This window comes from Ixodes scapularis, unplaced genomic scaffold, assembly GCF_016920785.2.
Source record: "Ixodes scapularis isolate PalLabHiFi unplaced genomic scaffold, ASM1692078v2 ptg000972l_1__unscaffolded, whole genome shotgun sequence".
NCBI classification, from domain to species: Eukaryota; Metazoa; Arthropoda; class Arachnida; order Ixodida; family Ixodidae; genus Ixodes; species Ixodes scapularis.
In genome coordinates this window covers 148,634-167,398 of record NW_024610076.1, presented here as the reverse complement: position 1 = coordinate 167,398, position 18,765 = coordinate 148,634, and the positions used below count along the sequence as shown (strand labels likewise).

The 18,765-nt window shown below is 48.1% G+C and overlaps 2 protein-coding genes across 2 annotated transcripts; one reads left to right on the top strand and one right to left on the bottom strand.

The window, feature by feature from the left end:
* The first annotated feature begins 651 nt into the window (after positions 1-651).
* LOC115324772 lies at positions 652-10,075 on the top strand. Its single transcript, XM_040212473.3, has 11 exons — positions 652-1,278; positions 3,142-3,313; positions 3,457-3,540; positions 3,615-3,960; positions 4,052-4,463; positions 6,145-6,309; positions 6,503-6,689; positions 7,856-8,098; positions 9,435-9,606; positions 9,661-9,806; positions 9,863-10,075. The coding sequence occupies exons 1-11, from the start codon at positions 946-948 to the stop codon at positions 10,033-10,035; spliced, it is 2,433 nt and encodes an 810-aa protein (XP_040068407.1). The 5' UTR covers positions 652-945; the 3' UTR covers positions 10,036-10,075.
* On the bottom strand, positions 7,960-17,117 carry LOC115324773 (P2X purinoceptor 7). The gene is made up of 4 exons (XM_040212474.2): positions 16,599-17,117; positions 15,583-15,804; positions 15,059-15,224; positions 7,960-8,070 (listed from the first exon to the last, which is right to left on the bottom strand). Exons 1-3 carry the CDS (start codon positions 16,838-16,840, stop codon positions 15,059-15,061), a joined length of 630 nt encoding a protein of 209 aa, XP_040068408.1. The 5' UTR covers positions 16,841-17,117; the 3' UTR covers positions 7,960-8,070.
* Between the last annotated feature and the right edge of the window lie 1,648 nt (positions 17,118-18,765).

Here is an 18,765-nt window from a genome sequence, read left to right as displayed (position 1 = left end):
AATGCTGACATGCCATGTCTTATATATGTTTTATCGTTTGATAACATTCTTCACTGATTGATCGAATATGCCTTTAATTCTTGAATAGTTAAAACGATAGCTACTGGCTCGCAAACTCTAACAAAATGGCTTTGCCAACCTTGCAGCGCGGAACAAAGCTAGTATCAAAGAACAAAAATTTTCCAACTTGGCACTCTCGCTCTTGTAGATGGGCGAGCTAGCCTCCGCTTCTGGCCAAACTGCGTACTGCTAGATTGCGTTTGCTAGCAAATCGGTCAGCGAGAGCACGCGCTGACTGCTGAACGTGGACGGGCGAGCAGCAAAAAGGAGGAAATTAAGATCAGAGGAGGAACATCAGTGCCACGAGCCTGTTTCCTGGCCACACGGATGAGTGTCGCCATCTAGTGGTTGAACTAATGGCTTGTTCAAGATGGCCGTCGTGGGACCGCCGCCTAAAGAAATCAAAACGAAAGCTGATTAGGACTGCCCAGTTCCTACGATTCATATGTGGAACTACGTGCGGTGCACCGTGGCTCCACTTATCCAACTATATAACGCCCTTTTCTCCGGCTTTATTCGATACAGTCCGCCTATATCTCATGTGTTGTTTTGTAAAAATATAAGGGTGCTTAAAGGGATACTGAACCGATATCTGAACTTTTCAAAATAAGCCCCGGACGAGCTGCCCGGGACGTTACTATACCTAAAAATCAAGACCATACCAAGGGATGGTGATCGGATTATTATATTTCTTTGATTGAAGAGCCGCGTTCGAGCAATCCGTCGGCCGGAAGCCGCCGGTGCGATTGACGCCACCGCGGAGGAGCCCTAGCGGAACTGACGTCACAGACCTCTCGCTCCTTGGCAGACTCGGTTGTCCCGCTGCAGTCCTAATGGAGAACCGCGCCGAGTGTTCCTCATTCTGATCCAGTTTCTTCAATAATTATGCCGCGGTACTGCGCTGCACAAGACTGCTCGAACAGCGTATGTTACAGCGGCAGGCCTGCGCACAAGTTTCCGAGTGAGCCCACGTTGCGGAAGCTGTGGATTCGCGCGGCCCGTCCTTCCCAGCCAACATGGAAGCCCGCCAAAGGCGATTGTCTTTGCACGGAGCACTTCGAAGACGAGGACTACAAGACGAGCCCGAAGTTACTGCAAAGTCTGGGCTTGCCTGTAAAACAGGCCTATTTGAAGCCTGACGTGGTGCCATCGCTCTTCACGCGAAAACGCAAGCGAGAGCGGCACAGCGGCGCCGTGGAAAAACGGCGACGGAAAGAGGTGAGCGCAGTTACTAAAATATTTTTCTGCTTGTTTCTGAGAGGAAAGCACGAATGCGAGTGGTCGTGAGATTAGCGTAGTACATTGCGCGACGCTGTTAGCGCAAGCCTGCTAACTCGCCTTTGAGGACGAGCGCGGAGAAACGCCGAGATCGCGTTTTCGCTAGCAGCGTCGCGCAGGGTAAGTGTGTACTATATCCGTGTTCGCTATCGTGCCCTTAGCCGGACGAAAGGTTGCCGCCAATCGCAGGTGCTCCACTGTCGGTATCGTGTACATGGCGAGACTGCAGCTATACTCTGTTTCACCTTATGATGTACCGCAGGAAAGGCTACAAGCTCGAGCTTGTAGCCTTTCCTGCGAGCTCACAGCGTAGGCAGCTGCCTACGCTGTGAGCTCGCGATTCTTGCCTTCGTTGCGGTACAACATAAGGTGAAACGGAGTATAGTAGCTGCGGCGATGGCACTCGGTTTTCGGGCTCATTTGCTAGAAACTTGCTTTGAAGCTACGAGCTTGCGCCGGCACCTTTGGCTCAGTTGTGAAGGCTGGTATTTATCTTTATTACTACTGATAAATGCCAGCTAATTTTAATTTGAGAAATTTGGCATAAACCAATAAATATCGAATTTTGATTTGGGCTACTTGAAAATGGCACATAGGACCGAGCTGAACCATTCCTGGGACAATGTGGTTAATTGATGATCTACGTACTTCCTTTTGGTTTGCAGCGGGTATATTCCGAGCTTGAGCAGGATGTGCAAACTCCGTGGCATCTTGAGCATGTGCTATTCTTCATTGTGGCGCATAAGGAAATGCTGTTGAATTTCGGAATAGGGTACTCACAGTATGAGTGCCACGCCATTTAGAAAAGTGTGCTTGTATACATCATTCTGTTTTGGAAAACTCATTTTCCTCTCTGGTCTGCTCTCCCTGATGAGGTGGTCAAGCTGCTGTCGCTTCATCTGTTCAGTGTTAACCTGGAAGGCAGTTTCTCTCAACTGCGGAAAATAAATGAAAAAGAGCGCTGCAGTTTTTTTTAATGAGAACCTTGTTATGGTACATATTTCCACCCCTTGTTTATATTTCTGATTACTATGACGATATCTTAGTTATAGACCAACACGCGGCCCTGACGTCACGCAGCTGCGGTGGCACTCTTGACGGCACTGCGCAGGCGCAGAGGCTTCACTTCACGTGAATTCGGTTTCTGCGTTCGCACAGTCCCCACACCTGGTGTGGGCAAATGCAGGCTTTTTTGTAAACAGTGTGCCGGTTTATAAGATCTTGTTTCGTCTATGTTCTTCCCATACATTGAATACATGCTCGCAGTAATGCTTCACGTCGACAAGTGCCGAGAATGCCTAAAAACCTGGTGGTGTATGGAATTAAATTGCAGCAAAAATCAATTCTAGTGCCAAAAATAGATGCTGCTAAACGCGTGCCAATTTAGAACAAAAATAAACACTGCGAAATCTTTTGCTGAGTTACTCTGTCTTAATCTTGCGGAATGTGGTGTTTATTTATAAAGTTCACTAAGAACACCAGCTGGCCATTTATGACAATTGCACCCCAATCAAGAGGTTATTACAAGTGTTGTTCAATTTCTCGACTCGAGGCAAGGCCACTAATTAACCTCGGTCGTCATTCGACCATTTCATCTTAGTGTTCATGACTGTGCACTTGACGGTGTGATTTGCTTACCAGTTCAAGCAAAGTCAAGATGAGGAGGGTACACAGAGTGACATGAGCCTAACGAAGATAAGGGCTTGGGCCAGTCACCCTCATTTGAGCAGAACCTGGGTGTTAGCAGCATATTGACAGTGTGTTTGTTTGCATGTTGTAAGTTTTTATGCCTATCATTTATAGATAATTGCTGAATTGCTGGGGGCACCGGCACAAGCAAAGGCCACACTCATCGCTGAAGAAGTCAGCACATCGTCAACCCCTTCTGGTGACGACACTGAGCAAGGTCCTGACTCTGGACATGAACCAATGCATGATGCAAATGCTGGCATCGAAGAACCTTGTTCGAGCTCAGGTATGTGCGCCAATTGAAACTACTCGGCTGACATATTTTAGTACTGAATTCTGCCAAATTAGGGTAATCTAGCCTATTGCTGATTACATGAGCCAAGGATGATTTTGTTTTGAAAGACACTTTATTTCCTCTGCTGTGAACAGCCCCCTCCATCAGTAATGCCAAACAGGCTCAACCTGACCTTCGGAACGCTGCTACGCAGACCTCGGGCATCTACAGAAATCGAGGTATGTATCTGCAAGAAGAAATTTCACAGAAGGCAGCATTGTTCAGATCGTTGTAACACGTTATGATGGCACAGGCATACAAGTCACCTTGAAGACTTCATCACGAAAGTCCCAAACGAATCCTGTCCTCGTGACACCACGATGCTCCTCACCAAATCATGTCCCCCAGGCTCCATTGGATTGGATGTTGCCTGAAGGGCTGACTCTGTCGCCGCAGCCGCCAGTGCGCAGACAACCAGCTCCACCACCGGACCCACCACAGCTGCCAACAATAAACAATGAGCTGCCCAGTGCAGGCCAGGAAGAGTCTGTTGAAGAGTGTCCCACGGAGCTGCCAGAGCCACACGTGGAAGCAGACAGCCTATACCTCCCCTCTGACGCTAGCTTCCTCATGATGATGTCCGACACCGGCTTTCTGAGGTTGGTATCAGTCGGATATATGTCATCTTTAGTGACGAGTATGAGAGGGTGTGTAAGAGGTTGCTTTTTTCTTTTCTTTTTTTTATTCCAGGGATGCACAGCAGAACACTGCATCTGACAGCGCACTCAGTCAGCATGAGAGCAGCAAAAGCATCGACTACGTCTCGGAACGAAAGTTTATTGTTTTCGAGTCTTGTTTGGACGAGCTACTAGGTAATTGTCCCGAGTGCACTGCACTGTGCCGCATCACAGAGAAGAAGATCAGAGGGACATGTCTCCGGGTGCACAGAATGTGCAACAATGGCCACCAACACACCTGGACCAGCCAACCATCAGTGAATAGGAGGGCCCTGGGCGATGTGCTCCTAGCTGCAGCAACGCTCTTCTCTGGGAGCATCGTCAAAAAAGTGCTAAGGCTCCTCCACCAGATGGGCGTGCCCTGTTTATCGTACGAGACATACTTTAAGATTCAGGGTGCCTTCCTTCTACCAGCGATCAGACAGGTATGGCACGTTTTCAAGCTTTTCCTTTCCTGTGAGAGGTTTATTTTAGGTGCCAATATTTCAGGCTCAGCACTCCTATGGGATCCTGAATGGTGTAGTACATGCGTAGGAAGCACCATATGTTTCTGTCTACAAGTCACACACTCCTATAAACGGCCGTTTTTACAAAAAGCTTGATATATACATGTTTGCAAGTGCGTCTTCAGGGTGCCTCCATCTTGCCGAGTTGGGTTGTGCTTGGGCGCGGCCATAGTCTGATTACGACACCTTAGTGAGGCATCGTAATCGAATTTAATGCGCCCAAGTGCACTCCAACTGGGCAAGGTGGCGGCGCCCCGAGGCCGTACTTGCAAACGTCTATAGGTGGCACATCTTTATACGGGCCGCAAGGCAAAACTGCATTGATAAGCTGTCATATGTATATTGTAATATAAGCACAAGTAAGAGCCAGCTTCAATGTTCTTGCGAACTACCGTGGGAAATTTGTTCTGATATGGCCGGCTGTAAGCTCTGCTGGAAGCCGGCATATTGCCAAGGTTCCAATTGTAAGGAAAAGCTGATCCGCCGACCCGAAGGCCACATCTAATGGATCTAGGTCTGTACGATTCAATACACTGCAGCACCCGAGGCTACATCTAATGGATCTAGGTCTGTGCGATGCCATACAAACTACAGGTTCTGCCGATTCTCCTTTGTTGTAACTTTGATACGGCCTTGCACAGCTATGGCTTATACTTGCAAAAAAAGCGGTGCAAGTCGCACCTCTGTGTAAGATGCAGTGACAGGAATTTGAGGAAAGAAACAACTTATGTGCTGGAAAATATTGTAAATAGGGAGAGCTGAGATGTCCTCTGTTCCTCTGCACCTATGTTTACCACACTCCTGGGGTGGAAAGGTACCAACTGTGTGGGCAAAGCAAGTATATACAGGGTTCATGGCACATACTTCAAGCTCGAAGACTCGCCGCATTCCATGTGGGTGAATTGTCGCCCTATGTGTTTCTAAACGTGGAGGCAACGTTTTTAATTAGTTCTTATTCTCCTGCTTCGTGACTGATTGCACCTACTGGATAAGTGTACAGTGTAAAGGGCAGATTTTGATTTGGGGAATAAGTAAAAGAATCAAAAATAAATGTTTCCCAGGCCGATCGTAAAGATTAATCGGCGAGTACTCTATTTTTTGTACGGGGTGGCATTTCTTCAAGGTTAAAAAAACGAGCCCGCTCTTGGGAAGGCGGCTCCTCGGCAGCCAAACTGTCCTTGTTGATTGCTACGAGGGGAACAAGACCTGAACAGGCAGGGGTGTATGCAAACTAAATAAGTGCAAAACTATGCTTCTTGAGTTTCAATACGGAAAATGTCAAAAGCTATTCATCAACTAGCCCTTGCATAGATAATAGAAAGTAAAAAAGTGTTTTGCCAATCTACCTAGTAGTGCATATGTGCCTTCAATATTTATACTCACGACTCGGAGCATTTCATCCCCTCATTTTGAAAAGAAAGAAAGACGAATTACAATTTGTCAATGCTTTGATCGCATTTACTGGGATTCAAACTTAAATGCTGAACTTCCATGGACGTTCACATAAAGAAAAGAAGCTTGCAGTATACTTATAGGTGAAATGAAAAGCATGTTCAGGATTTATGTTTGTTTACAAAAGTCTTTGCAAATAAACTTCCAGGTGTGGAACAGGAAACAAAACGAGCTCTTCGAGCAAGCAAGTGGACGAGAACTGGTCCTCGCTGGTGATGGGCGGTCAGACTCCCCCGGGCACTCAGCAAAATATGGAACGTACACCGTCGTCGACGTGTCAACGAAGAAGGTTCTCCATGTGGAAACAGTGCAGGTAAATTTCCCCTGCTATAAATGTTCTGATGCTTCTGTTCTTCTGGAATGAAACCTTTCTGTAATTAATTGAAAATGAATGGCGAAAACAACTTGTTTCAGACATGGGTTGTCTCATTCAACAGCTATAGTTGACTTCATTCTGGATACTTCATGTTCGGTGTGATAATGCAATGTTTTATTTGTCACTTCAGTCCAACGAAACAAAGGGCAGCTGGGCAATGGAGCTCGAGGGCCTGAAAAGGACTCTACTGATTTGTGAAGCCAATGGATTGACTGTGGGAGGAATCATCACTGATCGCCACTCCATGATCAAGTCATTCCTTGCCAAGTGGTACCCCCAGATTCGGCACATGTTCGACTGCTGGCACGTTGCAAAAGGTGCGCCATAAGTAATCGGGGTTCCAGGTTATGCAAAAACAAAAAAAACATTAAATTGCAGTACACTCCTACCCTTGCCTGTCACTATACTTTGTTTCTGCGTATGTTGTACTGCAGGAAAGGCTACAAGCGGGAGCTCCTTGCTGTATGGCAACTGCTCGGCGGCACAAGCTCTCGTGCAGCAGGAGCAGCTGCCAAGGCCATGAGCTTGCGCTTCTAGTTTTCGCTGCAATACAATAAAAGCTGAAACATAAGCCGTGTTTACATGAATGCGGCTTAGTCGCATCGAATCCAGTTGTCGCATTCAATGCGGTGATGTAAACAAACAATACAGTAGGAGAGCGCATCGCATTCAAGTCGCTAGACAGAGGTGGATTGAGATGGCGAATGCACATTTATTCAAAACATGTAAATGGAGGTTGCATCGCAATTTGGATCGGGGAGGATCATGGGAAGGCACCCGCTCTGGGAGCAAGCGAACAGCTGAGAACATGGCGGCAGCCACCCTCGGCGGCGGCGGAGAGCAGTCCTTGTGGTCGCCCGCAATATTTTCTCCAGAGAAGAACCGCAAGCTTTTATTGTCAAACTATGTGAGCGACATATAGCAAATCTGCTCGGTAAAGCGGCCCTTGTCCAGGCCTCGCGAAATAGGACCTTCGTGTCCGAAGGAGTCCCTAGAGCCTTCAGTGCAAGGACAGACGCCGATAACTCTGAGCACTGCATGCTAGGCAGAAAGAGGAGCTCCAACCTCGGTGCCGTTCCTGGCTGTGCCAGAGCCTTTCGGCCTCAGGGTCCGGTCGCGGTTGGCAAGGTTGGGCGAGGTGGCGTCCCCAGAGCGGTTGGGAACGATCTCGCTCACCAGGCCATGCGCATGCCGACTTGGAGCCCAAACTGCTTGGGTTTTGATGTTTCTTCCGTCCCGTAACTATTTGCGCAGCATCGAAGACAGCAGGCACAAACTTTACACTCGACGAAAGCGTCTAAAAAGTAAAGTGTCCTAGAGTGAGGTATCGCCATGTTTTTTTTATACTTGAGAAAATGGGGCAGGATTGGGTTTTTCTTGTTTTTGGTGTTCATAATTATGAACTCTTTATTTTGTCAAGCTGTTGTTTCTGGCAATGTAAGCTTGGTGCTTAGCAGAATGAATACAATGCTTCATTTTTCAGGCATCAAGAAACGCATGGTCTCAGCTGGGAAACTCAAATCCCTTGTGGGACTCCAAGACTGGGTGCAGGCAACTGTCAAGCACCTCTATTGGTGTGCGGAATCCAGCGATGGAGCACCAGAGGAGATCCTTCCTAAGTGGACTTCCCTGGTGGGACACGTGGCTGACTTGCACGAACATGCCGACCCCCTGTATCCAAGGTGCCAGCACGGAGACCTGGGGAAGAAAAAGTGGCTTCCTGAGGGCAAGTAGACCACAGCATATTAACAGTGTTGACATGTTAGTGTTTCATACCAAGTGATGCTGTGAAGTATATACCAACTCATGTTTGCAAACAAACAGGTCCGGCCGATAGCAGTGCCACACATTGCGCAATGAGATGTGGGCAGACATGCTGGTCTGCCCACAAAACAAATTTTGCCTTGCACGCATGCCTGTCAAAGCCTTATGATTATTTACTTTGAATCGTTTATAAGAGGAAGACCAGCGCTCGTGGACCATAGAATTACACTTTCAGCGTTCTCCTCAATGCTTGGGTATTTAGAAAAAGGTCTGCTGCGACGCTGTCTGCTTTTGTGTGGTATGAATACCCGGCCGATTCAGTCAAGGCAATCCGTTTTCCAAAGACGTTGCCATGCTGACAATTATCGCAGTCATTTAGGCTTAGAAATGGCCAAAATGGAAAGACTAAAAAATGTGGCAAGGTCATTGCTCATGCTTTGCGATTTAAGTGAGGTAAGGCAAAGTGAAGGCTCCTGCACCATTCGTTGCTGATTAACGCACCCGATACTGCAGCTACAACGACATATTAGTTCCAAAGCGAGCAGCGCTAACTCACCGGGGCACTGCCATGTTTCCCCGCATCTCTACCGAGCCAGTCGCGTGATTTCAAAATCCCTCGCCTAGGTACTGCAGTCAACTTGTAGCCATAGTTAGCGCTTCAAGCAAACGGGCCCTGGTGTGCCTTTTCTAGTGGAACCGCAATTTGCTCACACATAAAACTTTTGAATTGGCCTCAGGTTGAATTCTTTAACAATTTCAACCAAGTTGTTGTACTGGTTCTTAGTTTCAAGGTGTCTGATTATGAATGTGGCAAGTTTACTGGCTCTCTATACTGGTTAGTCCGTGTGGCAGCCAGGGAAGAACCTATGACTGCTGGTAGAGGGGAGTGAGCCGATAGGTGGTAGCTTCAGCTTTCTTCCGCGTGCATCGTTACCGCGCGGTGTTTATACGGACCGCTGGGACCTGTACTTACATGTTCGGGCACACGAGTCAACCAAGCATGACGATTTGGTGCATCATGCCTTTGCAAAATTAAAATCGGCATCGCTTGGTCTATTCGATAAAAAAATCTAGGCATCATAAACACGGGCAGTAAGCAGGACTGGTAGCAGCCTATTAAACTTACCCAATTTAATCTGTTCTCATCAGCTCTAACCCTTTTATTAACCTCTGGATATCATATATTTTTAATTTAATCACACAAAACTACTACTTTTTCTTATAAGCCTTAGTGTTATTGTTGTAATAGCAGATTTGAAACCACACAGTCTGTAATACAAGTGTCCTACTTTATCCAGGACTTCAGGCACACGACAAGCTAAAGAGCATCGTGCTGTCAAAGCCACTGCTGAAGGACATCCCGCAGCTCTCAACCTCAGCGCAAACCTACGCAACTGAGTGCTTTCACAGCACTGTGAACCAGTTCGCACCGAAGTCGACACACTTCGGTTACGAGAGCATGCAGGCAAGGTATGCAAGCTAACCAATTGTTTGCATGTGCCCGCTAAAGTCTTAACTTTTCAGAGTCTTTGTGGCAGCGCTGCATTTCAACGAAAACAGCGACAGGCCACAGGCGACTACTAAGGAAGGCAAAAAAAGGTTCCTGGTCAAGCGGCCTAAACAAACAAAGAGGCCAATTGCATCTCCCATGAAAGGGCCCTGCACATACGGTAAGATGTCAAAACGAGTACAACTACCAGCTTCTAACATCTAGTCTTAATTTCAGCCTATGTACAAGAGCTCATGAAGGAAACCCTCGCCCTCAATTGCCACTACCCGTCGTACCGAGCTGCACGAAAGGCCAACTGTGTCGAGGCTCCCCCAACTCTGTCCAGTGGATATGAACGCCCCAACAAGGACCTGCTCATCTCTAACCACCGTTCCCGGTTCAACTGCTAAGCTGAAGCTGAAGGAACATGTACTGTCGGGGAAAAATCAAATGCGAACAGAAGAACGCGTGGCTTGCGGTACAAGCTGCGCCGCCTGGAAGCGAGCCTAGGGGCGAGGGTGCATGGCCTACCCGATGAGTTTACGCCCTTCGCTCGGCACTCCCCAAGCTTCAGCAGTGCGCCTCTTAGTGCACTGAAAGCTATCACCACTATCTTTGCTCACTCGGCGCATGCGGCACAAGGAAGCTTGCTGCTTGTAGCAGCTAAAGCGCGCACTCTCTCGGAGCGAGCAAAGATAGAGGTGGTAGCTTTCAGTGCACTAAGAGACGCACTGATGAAGCTTAGGGAGTGCCAAGCGGAGAGCATAAACATATCGGAGTAGGCCACGCACCTTCGCCCCTAGGCTCACTTCCAGGCAGCGCAACCTGTACCGCAAGCCACGCGCTCCTCTGTTTGCATATCATTTTTCCCTGACAGTACATTGTGCAGGAACTTGAAACATTTATTTACACTATGCACAAGCAGCAAAGCAGTTCGATCTGACGTGTCAATCGCATCTGTTCCGAGCACGAGCCCCCGGCCGCCAGCCCCTTGCCACGAGCTCCTTTTCAAAACGTCTGTGGCCCATTTTCTCGTCTTAGGTCTCCGATTGTTGGTACAGACTCCCCACCGAATGGGTGTTACCCCATTTTAAATTTGTTATCTCTAGCGGATAGAGAAGTTGGTCTTTTCAGAAGACTGCCCCTGTCCGGGCGCACTATACATGCACAAATCCTGCCGTCTCGCCCACAGAAAACCTTTTCAACTCTTCCTATCTTCCGGAGTAAACGTGGGAGCTGTTCCTTCAGAAGGACGAGCCCGCCCACCTCCAGACGTGGCGATTGCTGGCCTTTTGTTTCAAGGGCAGATCGAAGTTCTCTCGGGTAGTCTGACCTCCCGTTACCCAGAGTCTGTTAAAGAATGCTTTCCTTTGTTTCCATATTTCTCGGAGCATCTCTGGAGACGACGCAAAGTCTTCTCTTTCAGCCACTGGAAGTGCTGTCAGTCGTCCTCCCCTGAAAAAGCTAGTCGGTGTGAGCGGCTGGCCTTCGTCAAGCTCATTGTAAACGAATGTTGGGGGACAAGAATTTAGCATCGCCTCAATTTCGCATAGGACTGTGGACAACTCTTCTGCTGCGTTCATAGTTTTTCTCCCGATCACTTTTCTTAGTCCCACCTTCACGTATCAAACCAGTCGCTCGTAGAATCCTCCCCACCAAGGAGCACGCTCAACAATAAAACTCCCCTCGATGGTTGCATTGGCGAAGTGATTCACCACTTCTGAGTGTCGTAGGATCTTCCGAAGTTCTGCCAGGTCTTTGGAGGCTCGCTTGAAGGTTAGCGCATTGTTTGAGTAGATGATGCGGCAAAGTCTCCTCCATGACACAAACTTACGGGCAGCTACAAGAAAACTTCTCGTTGAAACGTCTGGTACGAGCTCCAAGTGGACCACCCGCGCCACTGGACAAGTGAACAGCGTGATGTACGACGTCCTTTGCCTGTATGTACAGCAGTCCTGCAAAATCTACACCAACTACCTCGAAAGGTTCAGCCTGCGTCGTTCTCGTACGCAGCAGAGGTCCCGCTGGAGCACTGGAGCACTCGCCGGAATAGCACTAAATCGCTGGCACGTTGCACACAGCGCAGCATCTTCTTCACCAGCTCTCGTACCCCGAAGGATCCAATACCTCTCGCGGAGCTGGACTGGAGTGTGTCTTACTCCTGCGTGTAACACCATCCTGTGAGCGTCGATCACAAGTACCGTGGAATATCGATGCTCTTTCAGTAGTACGATAGGGTTTCGTTCATCGTATGTCATGTTGTTCGATCGGAGTCGCCCTCTTATGCGAAGCACTACCTCTTGGTTGATGAAACTACTGAAGTCTCGAAGAGAAGTGGATGGGGTCTCGGTTCTGCTGGTCGCACGTCGAAGCTTGGCGGCAAACGCCGATATTAGCTTTTAGCCAATATGTCCGCGCTCCTTGGATTTCCTCTGCAGTCAGAGGCCCCGATTGTTTTCCCGTTGACCTAACGTTGTGAAGGAATCGAAACATCCACACTCTTGTTCTGTTGAGTTTTGAAGCTGAGCTGAATGCGGTGACATCAAGCAACGTTGCAGATGGTGTTGAAATGTCCAATATGTCAGCTCTCGGTCCCCTCTCCTCGAGCTTATATCGAGGTGGCTCCTCGCGCTTCTCCTTGGGCCATTCTTTAGCTGGCAGCGGCAACCAACTGGTCCCCGAACAACAGAGTGGAGTGGAGACCAATCCAAGGTGGTCAGACCTCGTGACATGAGGTCGGCGGGGTTCTCCTTTCCCGGCAGGTGGTGCCAGGTCACACATTGCAGTTCTTCTGTGGCATTCCAGCAACCTTGTCATTTGCCAACCTGATGTCTGCCCTCTATGGAAGGCCGACTTCGCACCTCCCATTGGTCTTGGCGATCATAGTTTCGGAGTCTCGCATGACATCGTTGTCCGAAGGATCGTCCACCGATGCGTCGATGACACCCATCCTCTGAAGTTCCCAGAATTGCTTGAGGCTTGGCATGGGTTCGGGCTCTTGGACCGCCGTTCTCCGCATGACCACCCTGGAGCAACTAATAACCGGGGAGCTTGACCCTTTTCGTCCCTGAACCGCCCATCCGAATACGGGCTGCACTGCAGTCAAGCTTCCTCTGTCGGTGAATCTTTCCAATGATGTACTCCCAGTAGTGATCCGGGCCAAGCAGGATATCGATGCCCCGATGTTCCAGTCCGGTCATGGCATCTCCTACTAAGCAACCGAGCTCCTTTAATGTCGCGACGATGGATTAATCTGGGCTCGGGAGATTTTGTTCGCAGATGGTAGGTGTTTCTAGCATGTCGATTTCATATTTTTTGTAGTACCGTTGGTCCCGCAAAGTAAGCTGCACCCTGCGAAACATGCGTTCGGTGCTTTCGCCTCTGAACTCGCCGAACGTGAGGATCTCCATCCCGAGTTGTTTGCAACCGAGTCTCTGGGACAGCTCCTCCGTAATGAAGGAACGTTGACTGCTGCTGTCAAAAAGAATTCGGGATAGTCTTCTTTTGTTTTTGTTCTCGGCCCATGCGGTCACCGTCTGCAAGAACACTGCTGGCTTGCAGTTCTTTCCATTGATCTGAAGACTGACCGGTGTTTTATCTTCGCTTTTTGTTTTATTCACCGCGAAAAGTCGTTCCAGTACGTAATCCGGGTCACACATAGTAGGCGCATGCCATCCTTGACACCTGGTGCAACACGGCGTGCTTCGGCACATTCTCGCCGTGTGGTTTGCTTTTGTGCAACGAAAGCATCTGTTGCCAGCCTGTAATCTTTGTTTTTTTTTCTCAGTGAGCTCAATATTGGCGTTGCAGTCAGGTGTGGCGTGTTCTTCGGATTTGCAGAACTAACACTCTAAGCCTTCAGTCTTGCCATACAAGGCCGCTGCGGTAGAGTTTCGAAGGTTTGTGTAGTTTGAAAGTTTCTTCGGCAGTTCTTGTTTAGGGAAACGAATTGCAGGCTTACCGCCAAAGTCGTCCTCTTGTTCCTCTGACGTCCTTTCCCAGCTCTCGACTTCAACTCGAATAAATTTGAGTAGAGTCTGTAGAGCTCTTAGATGAACATTCTCTGTTGGAGACTCGGGACTGGTGCCCGTCACTGCGGTGGCGTTCTTGGTGTCCTCCAACGACATCTTCCGGTTGTAATCCAGGGACATGTCCTTCGGTAGTGCTCGCAGTAGGAGCGAGTAGAGCATGGCGCAGTAGGATTCCTCGCCCACACCCAGTGCTCCAAGTCCCCAGATGTGCGCCTGAAGACTGTCGTACAAACGACGCAGGGTTCGGGCATTGCCCTGTAGTTGTACCTTCTGGATGTCCATCAGACTTTCCATGTGGTTGTGTACCAGAGTCTCTTGCTTGCCGAACCGCTGCTGTTGAAGGTCGATCGTGTCCGCATAGCATTGAGCGGTTGGCTGTAGTTTCGGATGGCAGCTGATCCATATCCGGTAAGCGCTGATCTCAGGTAATTGAACTTTTTCGATGGAGTCAGTTCCGGATCCTCGTGGATTGTGGTTTCACTCCCGGAATGCTTGCCAATTCTTCCGGTTGCCGTTGAACTTGATAAATTCTAATTTTGGAAGCTTGACTTTCTACGGCTGTTGCTCTCCAATCGTTCGAGGGACCACTTGCTCGTTGGCTGTTCTCCACGCCCTTCGCCTTCTTTCTGAGCTTCGTGAGGCATGTGACAATCTTGTCAGTATAATCTATGATTTGCGTGAACTCCATTTTCACGTCTCTTTCGGTAATCAAAGGCTCGATCGCGGCATCTACGTGGCCGAGTTGATCCCGAGAGAGGCTTATGCACTCAATCAAAATCTCTAGGTCATCGATGACTGCTGGAGTCAGCTGAAATAATTCTTTTGCCTCACTGAGGAGTTTAGTTACTTGTGTTTGCAGAGTCTTCCGTTTCTTCTTGAGGATGTCCATGATCTTTCAGTCATGTCTCGATGGAACGTTGCTTCTGTCGTTCGATAGGTATTGATTCGGTCTACCAGATTCCCTTCGTCGAATCGTTACGTAGCGGGTTTCCGCACAAAATGCATGAACTTCTGGTGGTCATTGTTGGTTACGTTGATGCAAACATTTATTTACACTATGCACAAGCAACAAAGCAGTTCGATCTGACGTGTCAATCTCATGTGTTCCGAGCACAAGCCCTGGGCCATGCGCTCCCAGGCCACTAGCTCCTTGCCATGAGCTCCTTTTCAAAACGTCTCTGGCCCATTTCCTCGTCTCCAGTCTGTGATCGTTGTTACACATTGTTTGTAAAGTAAAAAATTGGTTAGTTTGCAATAAACAGTGAGTTTCTTACATGTCAAATATTGATCTCTTCATTCTAACATTAATTATGTACTGCTCGTGCAAGCTGTTGCTCCCAAGTGCTTGGTAGGAAAAGATACATATTTAGGAGGTTTGAAGGTAGATAGCATGCAAACTTACTCAGCACTTTGACTGCTTGAAGCCCGTGTAGTCTGCAGGGTTCGGGGCGGGGAACTCTTTGCGGACCCTGGTCACCACGCAGCTGGGCAAGGTGACCCGGTTCTCCTTTCCGAGCCTTCCGTGTATCCACCAAACAAATTGGCAGTATGCCGTGTACCTGTACTTACTGCAATGATAACATAATAAAGTTATTTAGTTACACTGCCAGGTATCCACTTGGAACTAGAAGGCATTCATTGTTTTTAGTTCGATGGCCAGCAGCAAGACGCCACAAGCTGTAGTTTCATTAAAACATGCATATTCGAGCGAGCAAGCATGTAATGAATGGTTTGCTTCTAAATTTTGGGTATGTTTTTCAGGCCACCAATAAAAACCTGCCTGTGTCGGAAACTTCAATTGCCAACATTGAGGCACTGCCTTTTCTGGTTCATCTAATGCAAATCTCGCTTTGCATCCTCCCTTTATTTACAAAGCGGTGCACATGATAGTAAAAAAGTATAGTAATTTAGTTTCACTGTACGTACGCATTTATCTCCTTTATGTTTCTTGTGCTGAGAGGCCGGCAGACTCTCAGCTTCTTGTACTCTAGGTCCAGGATATCCCTGTCCAGGCAGTACAGCTCGAAGAGCCTGTGTGCCGTGATGCAGGGAAGGCTCCCAGCCTTCTCTTTGACCTTGCACTGCTCCTTGCAGCACACACTTTCCACTGGTGTGGACATGGTGCCACACCGGGATTCGCAGCAGCACCTGTTTCCCAAAGGTAGAAACATGAATTAGTGCATATGTCAACATTTCTGTAATGCTGTGTGGGCACTGGTGTGGCTACACACTTTGCCTCTTTCTTTTCTCAATCCAATTGTGTCACCCAAACACTGCTCAAGCCTCAGATGCCTTTTGGGAGTATCCACAACCACGATGCAGTCACTATACAGCAGCTACATTTTTGCGTATAATAATATAGTAATACTTTATTCATATTCCGGAATCTTTGACCCAGGCATAGAGGGCCGCAAAAAAGCAGTGCTGCCCATGCCACAAAGGCCTGAGTGCCCAACCTGGGGCCCAGCATTGCGCAAACACGTGCATAATAAAAAAAAAAACAAAAAAAAAACGTACAGCGCGCACGTGAGTACTTCGACGGTGTATCGGCACTACGTGCAGGTTCAAGCCCGCACGCAGCTGATGCATCTTCAATTTCTAACGCGCCTTCGCGGGACAGGTGCACGGGTAGCCCCTGCCTTAGCACTGACAGTTTCTAGCAAAAGGAGGCGCATCTTTCTGTAGCCCAAACGATGGAGCCGATAAGTTCAGGTTGGAGCTTACTCGCCGCCGCTCGGCGATACCAAGAGCATGTCGTACACCTGATAACATAATATATAAAACCCCATTTATCATCGGTTCTTCGAGGCTACAAGTCAACTTCGCGCAACCCCAAAACAATCGGTTCTTCGAGGCTGCAAGTCAACTTCGCGCAACCCCAAAACAATCGCTCTCCCGGGCCTATGCAAGACATACGCTGCGCCATGTGCGCGTGTTCTTACCAGCGTGTGTTGAGTAGCCGCCGCCTGTCACTTCGCGGCAGAGCGTCTGGCGAGGACTCCGCTGCTGGCTCCGTTGGAGTTTCATTACTGTCCGACGTCGCGGACGGGTCGCAGGCGTAAGGCAGCACCTTACGCCTCTTCGCTGGCAGGTGCTCCCGCTCCTCATCCGACGGTACTGCGTCGCTCCCGCTGCAGCTACTGCTGCTGCTGCTGCCGCTCTTGGCGCACGCACGTGTCGCCATAACCACGCCACCGAGCTCGAGGTAAACGCGGCAGGTCACAGGTGACAGCAAACCAACAAAGTTGTGATTTTTCGCGTCTCCTGAGGCAGCTGCGCGAGGTCTCTGAGGTCTTTGACGTCACGAAGCGAGGTTCCGGAGACGCTCACCAGGGGCACCTTAAAATGCTTATTTTCCGGTTTATTAAAATTTACGTGGTATTTTCGCTTTACCAGCGCCAGTAAAAATTAAATGACGTGCCATTCTTGCGATTAAGACCAAAAACGTCGACCCGATTTCACAGTTCAGTATCCCTTTAAGAATATGCAGGTCCAATTCCTACGTTGTCTTTCTAGGGCTCCCAAAATGCACTTTCCATTTTCGAATTATAGCTGAAGCGGACGCTATTCCCATCGGTGTCCTTAGACTACAAGAAACCCTTCGAACATAGACCTTCATCATCTTACCGGGCATAAACAAGAATATATCTTGCGGATATATCAGAAAGCAGAAGTGTGTCTGGATTTGCTCAAATAATTAATTCTGGCAGCTTAGACACTGCGCAAAGTTTCGAACCCGCAGAGTTCTGTTCCTCACCCGCCATGGAACTATCCAATAATTAAAATAAGAACAAATATTCCAGGGCTACATTAGAAAAGACACATTCCGTTGACCGTATTGATTCAAACTTCTTTGAAAATAATTAGTGTTCATCACCTTTCGAGAATCTAAAAGTACCGATAATATCTCCACTTAAAGTTTCGTAATGCCAGGAATCAATGAAAAACTTCATGGAAAACTAGGTCACACGGCATCATCACCGGCAGAAGAATTTGTAGCGATTCGGTAACCACTTCGCTTTATTTCTGCAGGTGATCCATATAATTGGTCAATTTTTCCCAATTTAGACAAAATATCATTCTGAATAAACCTACCCAGAACAATCAAAGCCTGCGCATTTCAATTGTGTTGTCATCATAATTAGATCGAGCGCGGACACAATTTGGACACGAGCGCAGCGACAACGTTTGGCTGGACGTCGTGTCCAGCCTACGCGTCGAAAGACGCTCCCGTGTCGGGCTCGGACAAAGTTCATGAGTTGGCGACTTTTGAGTTTGATGACGTACCTTTGAAGATGTACAGTAGAAGGCTTTGATTATTTTAGGTGCTTATATAAGAATTTTTAGTACAGTTGTCTCTCAAACCGTGAATACATAAACTTCATCCATGCCCCAAGTGAAATCTTAGTTTCCGTGGCGGGCAAGTTGGCTGACCAGCTAGGCTTCGAAAACTTTTAGCCAAGGTACATGGGGGCGGTGCATCGACTCCCATCTCGGAGCGACGGCCCTTCAGTTGTCCTGGTTTCATTGTCATCAGTGTCACTAAGAGAGCAGTGGCTCGCCACACGAGGTAAGCCGAGGACTCTAGGACCAAAGGATTCGTTGCCCAAATTTTCCTAAATGAAAAGCTAAAAAAAAAACAAAAAACAGAGAAGTTTTGGATCGTACATGAGAGAGCAGGACGCAAGCAGTATACATTTCCTTGGATCAAAAATGGGAAGCTGTTTGCAAAAAAGGCAGGAACCTCGTCTGTGGTACGGATCCATTGGTTGGCGGAGCTGGAATTAATTGCCGAACTCTTTTCGTTGTTAAACGCCTTAAGCATAAAAGCTGACAACAAGCGTGTCGAATACTAAAAGTAGTTTCCCCGTCGACGTTCAGATTTTTGTTCATTTCAGCGTTTCTCAGAAGCAGTCACTGATAGTACTCTTGACTTTTTACATGCAATTATTAGGAGTATCCATAAATAGGGGCACCACTTTGGTATTACTGTAAAGAATATGTGATCACTATTTCACGTTTTTGTGCTGACGGAGTTGAATGTTAAAAACGATCCTTCGGTGATTTCCAGATACCGTCATAAAATTATTTTCTGACACAGCCGATCGG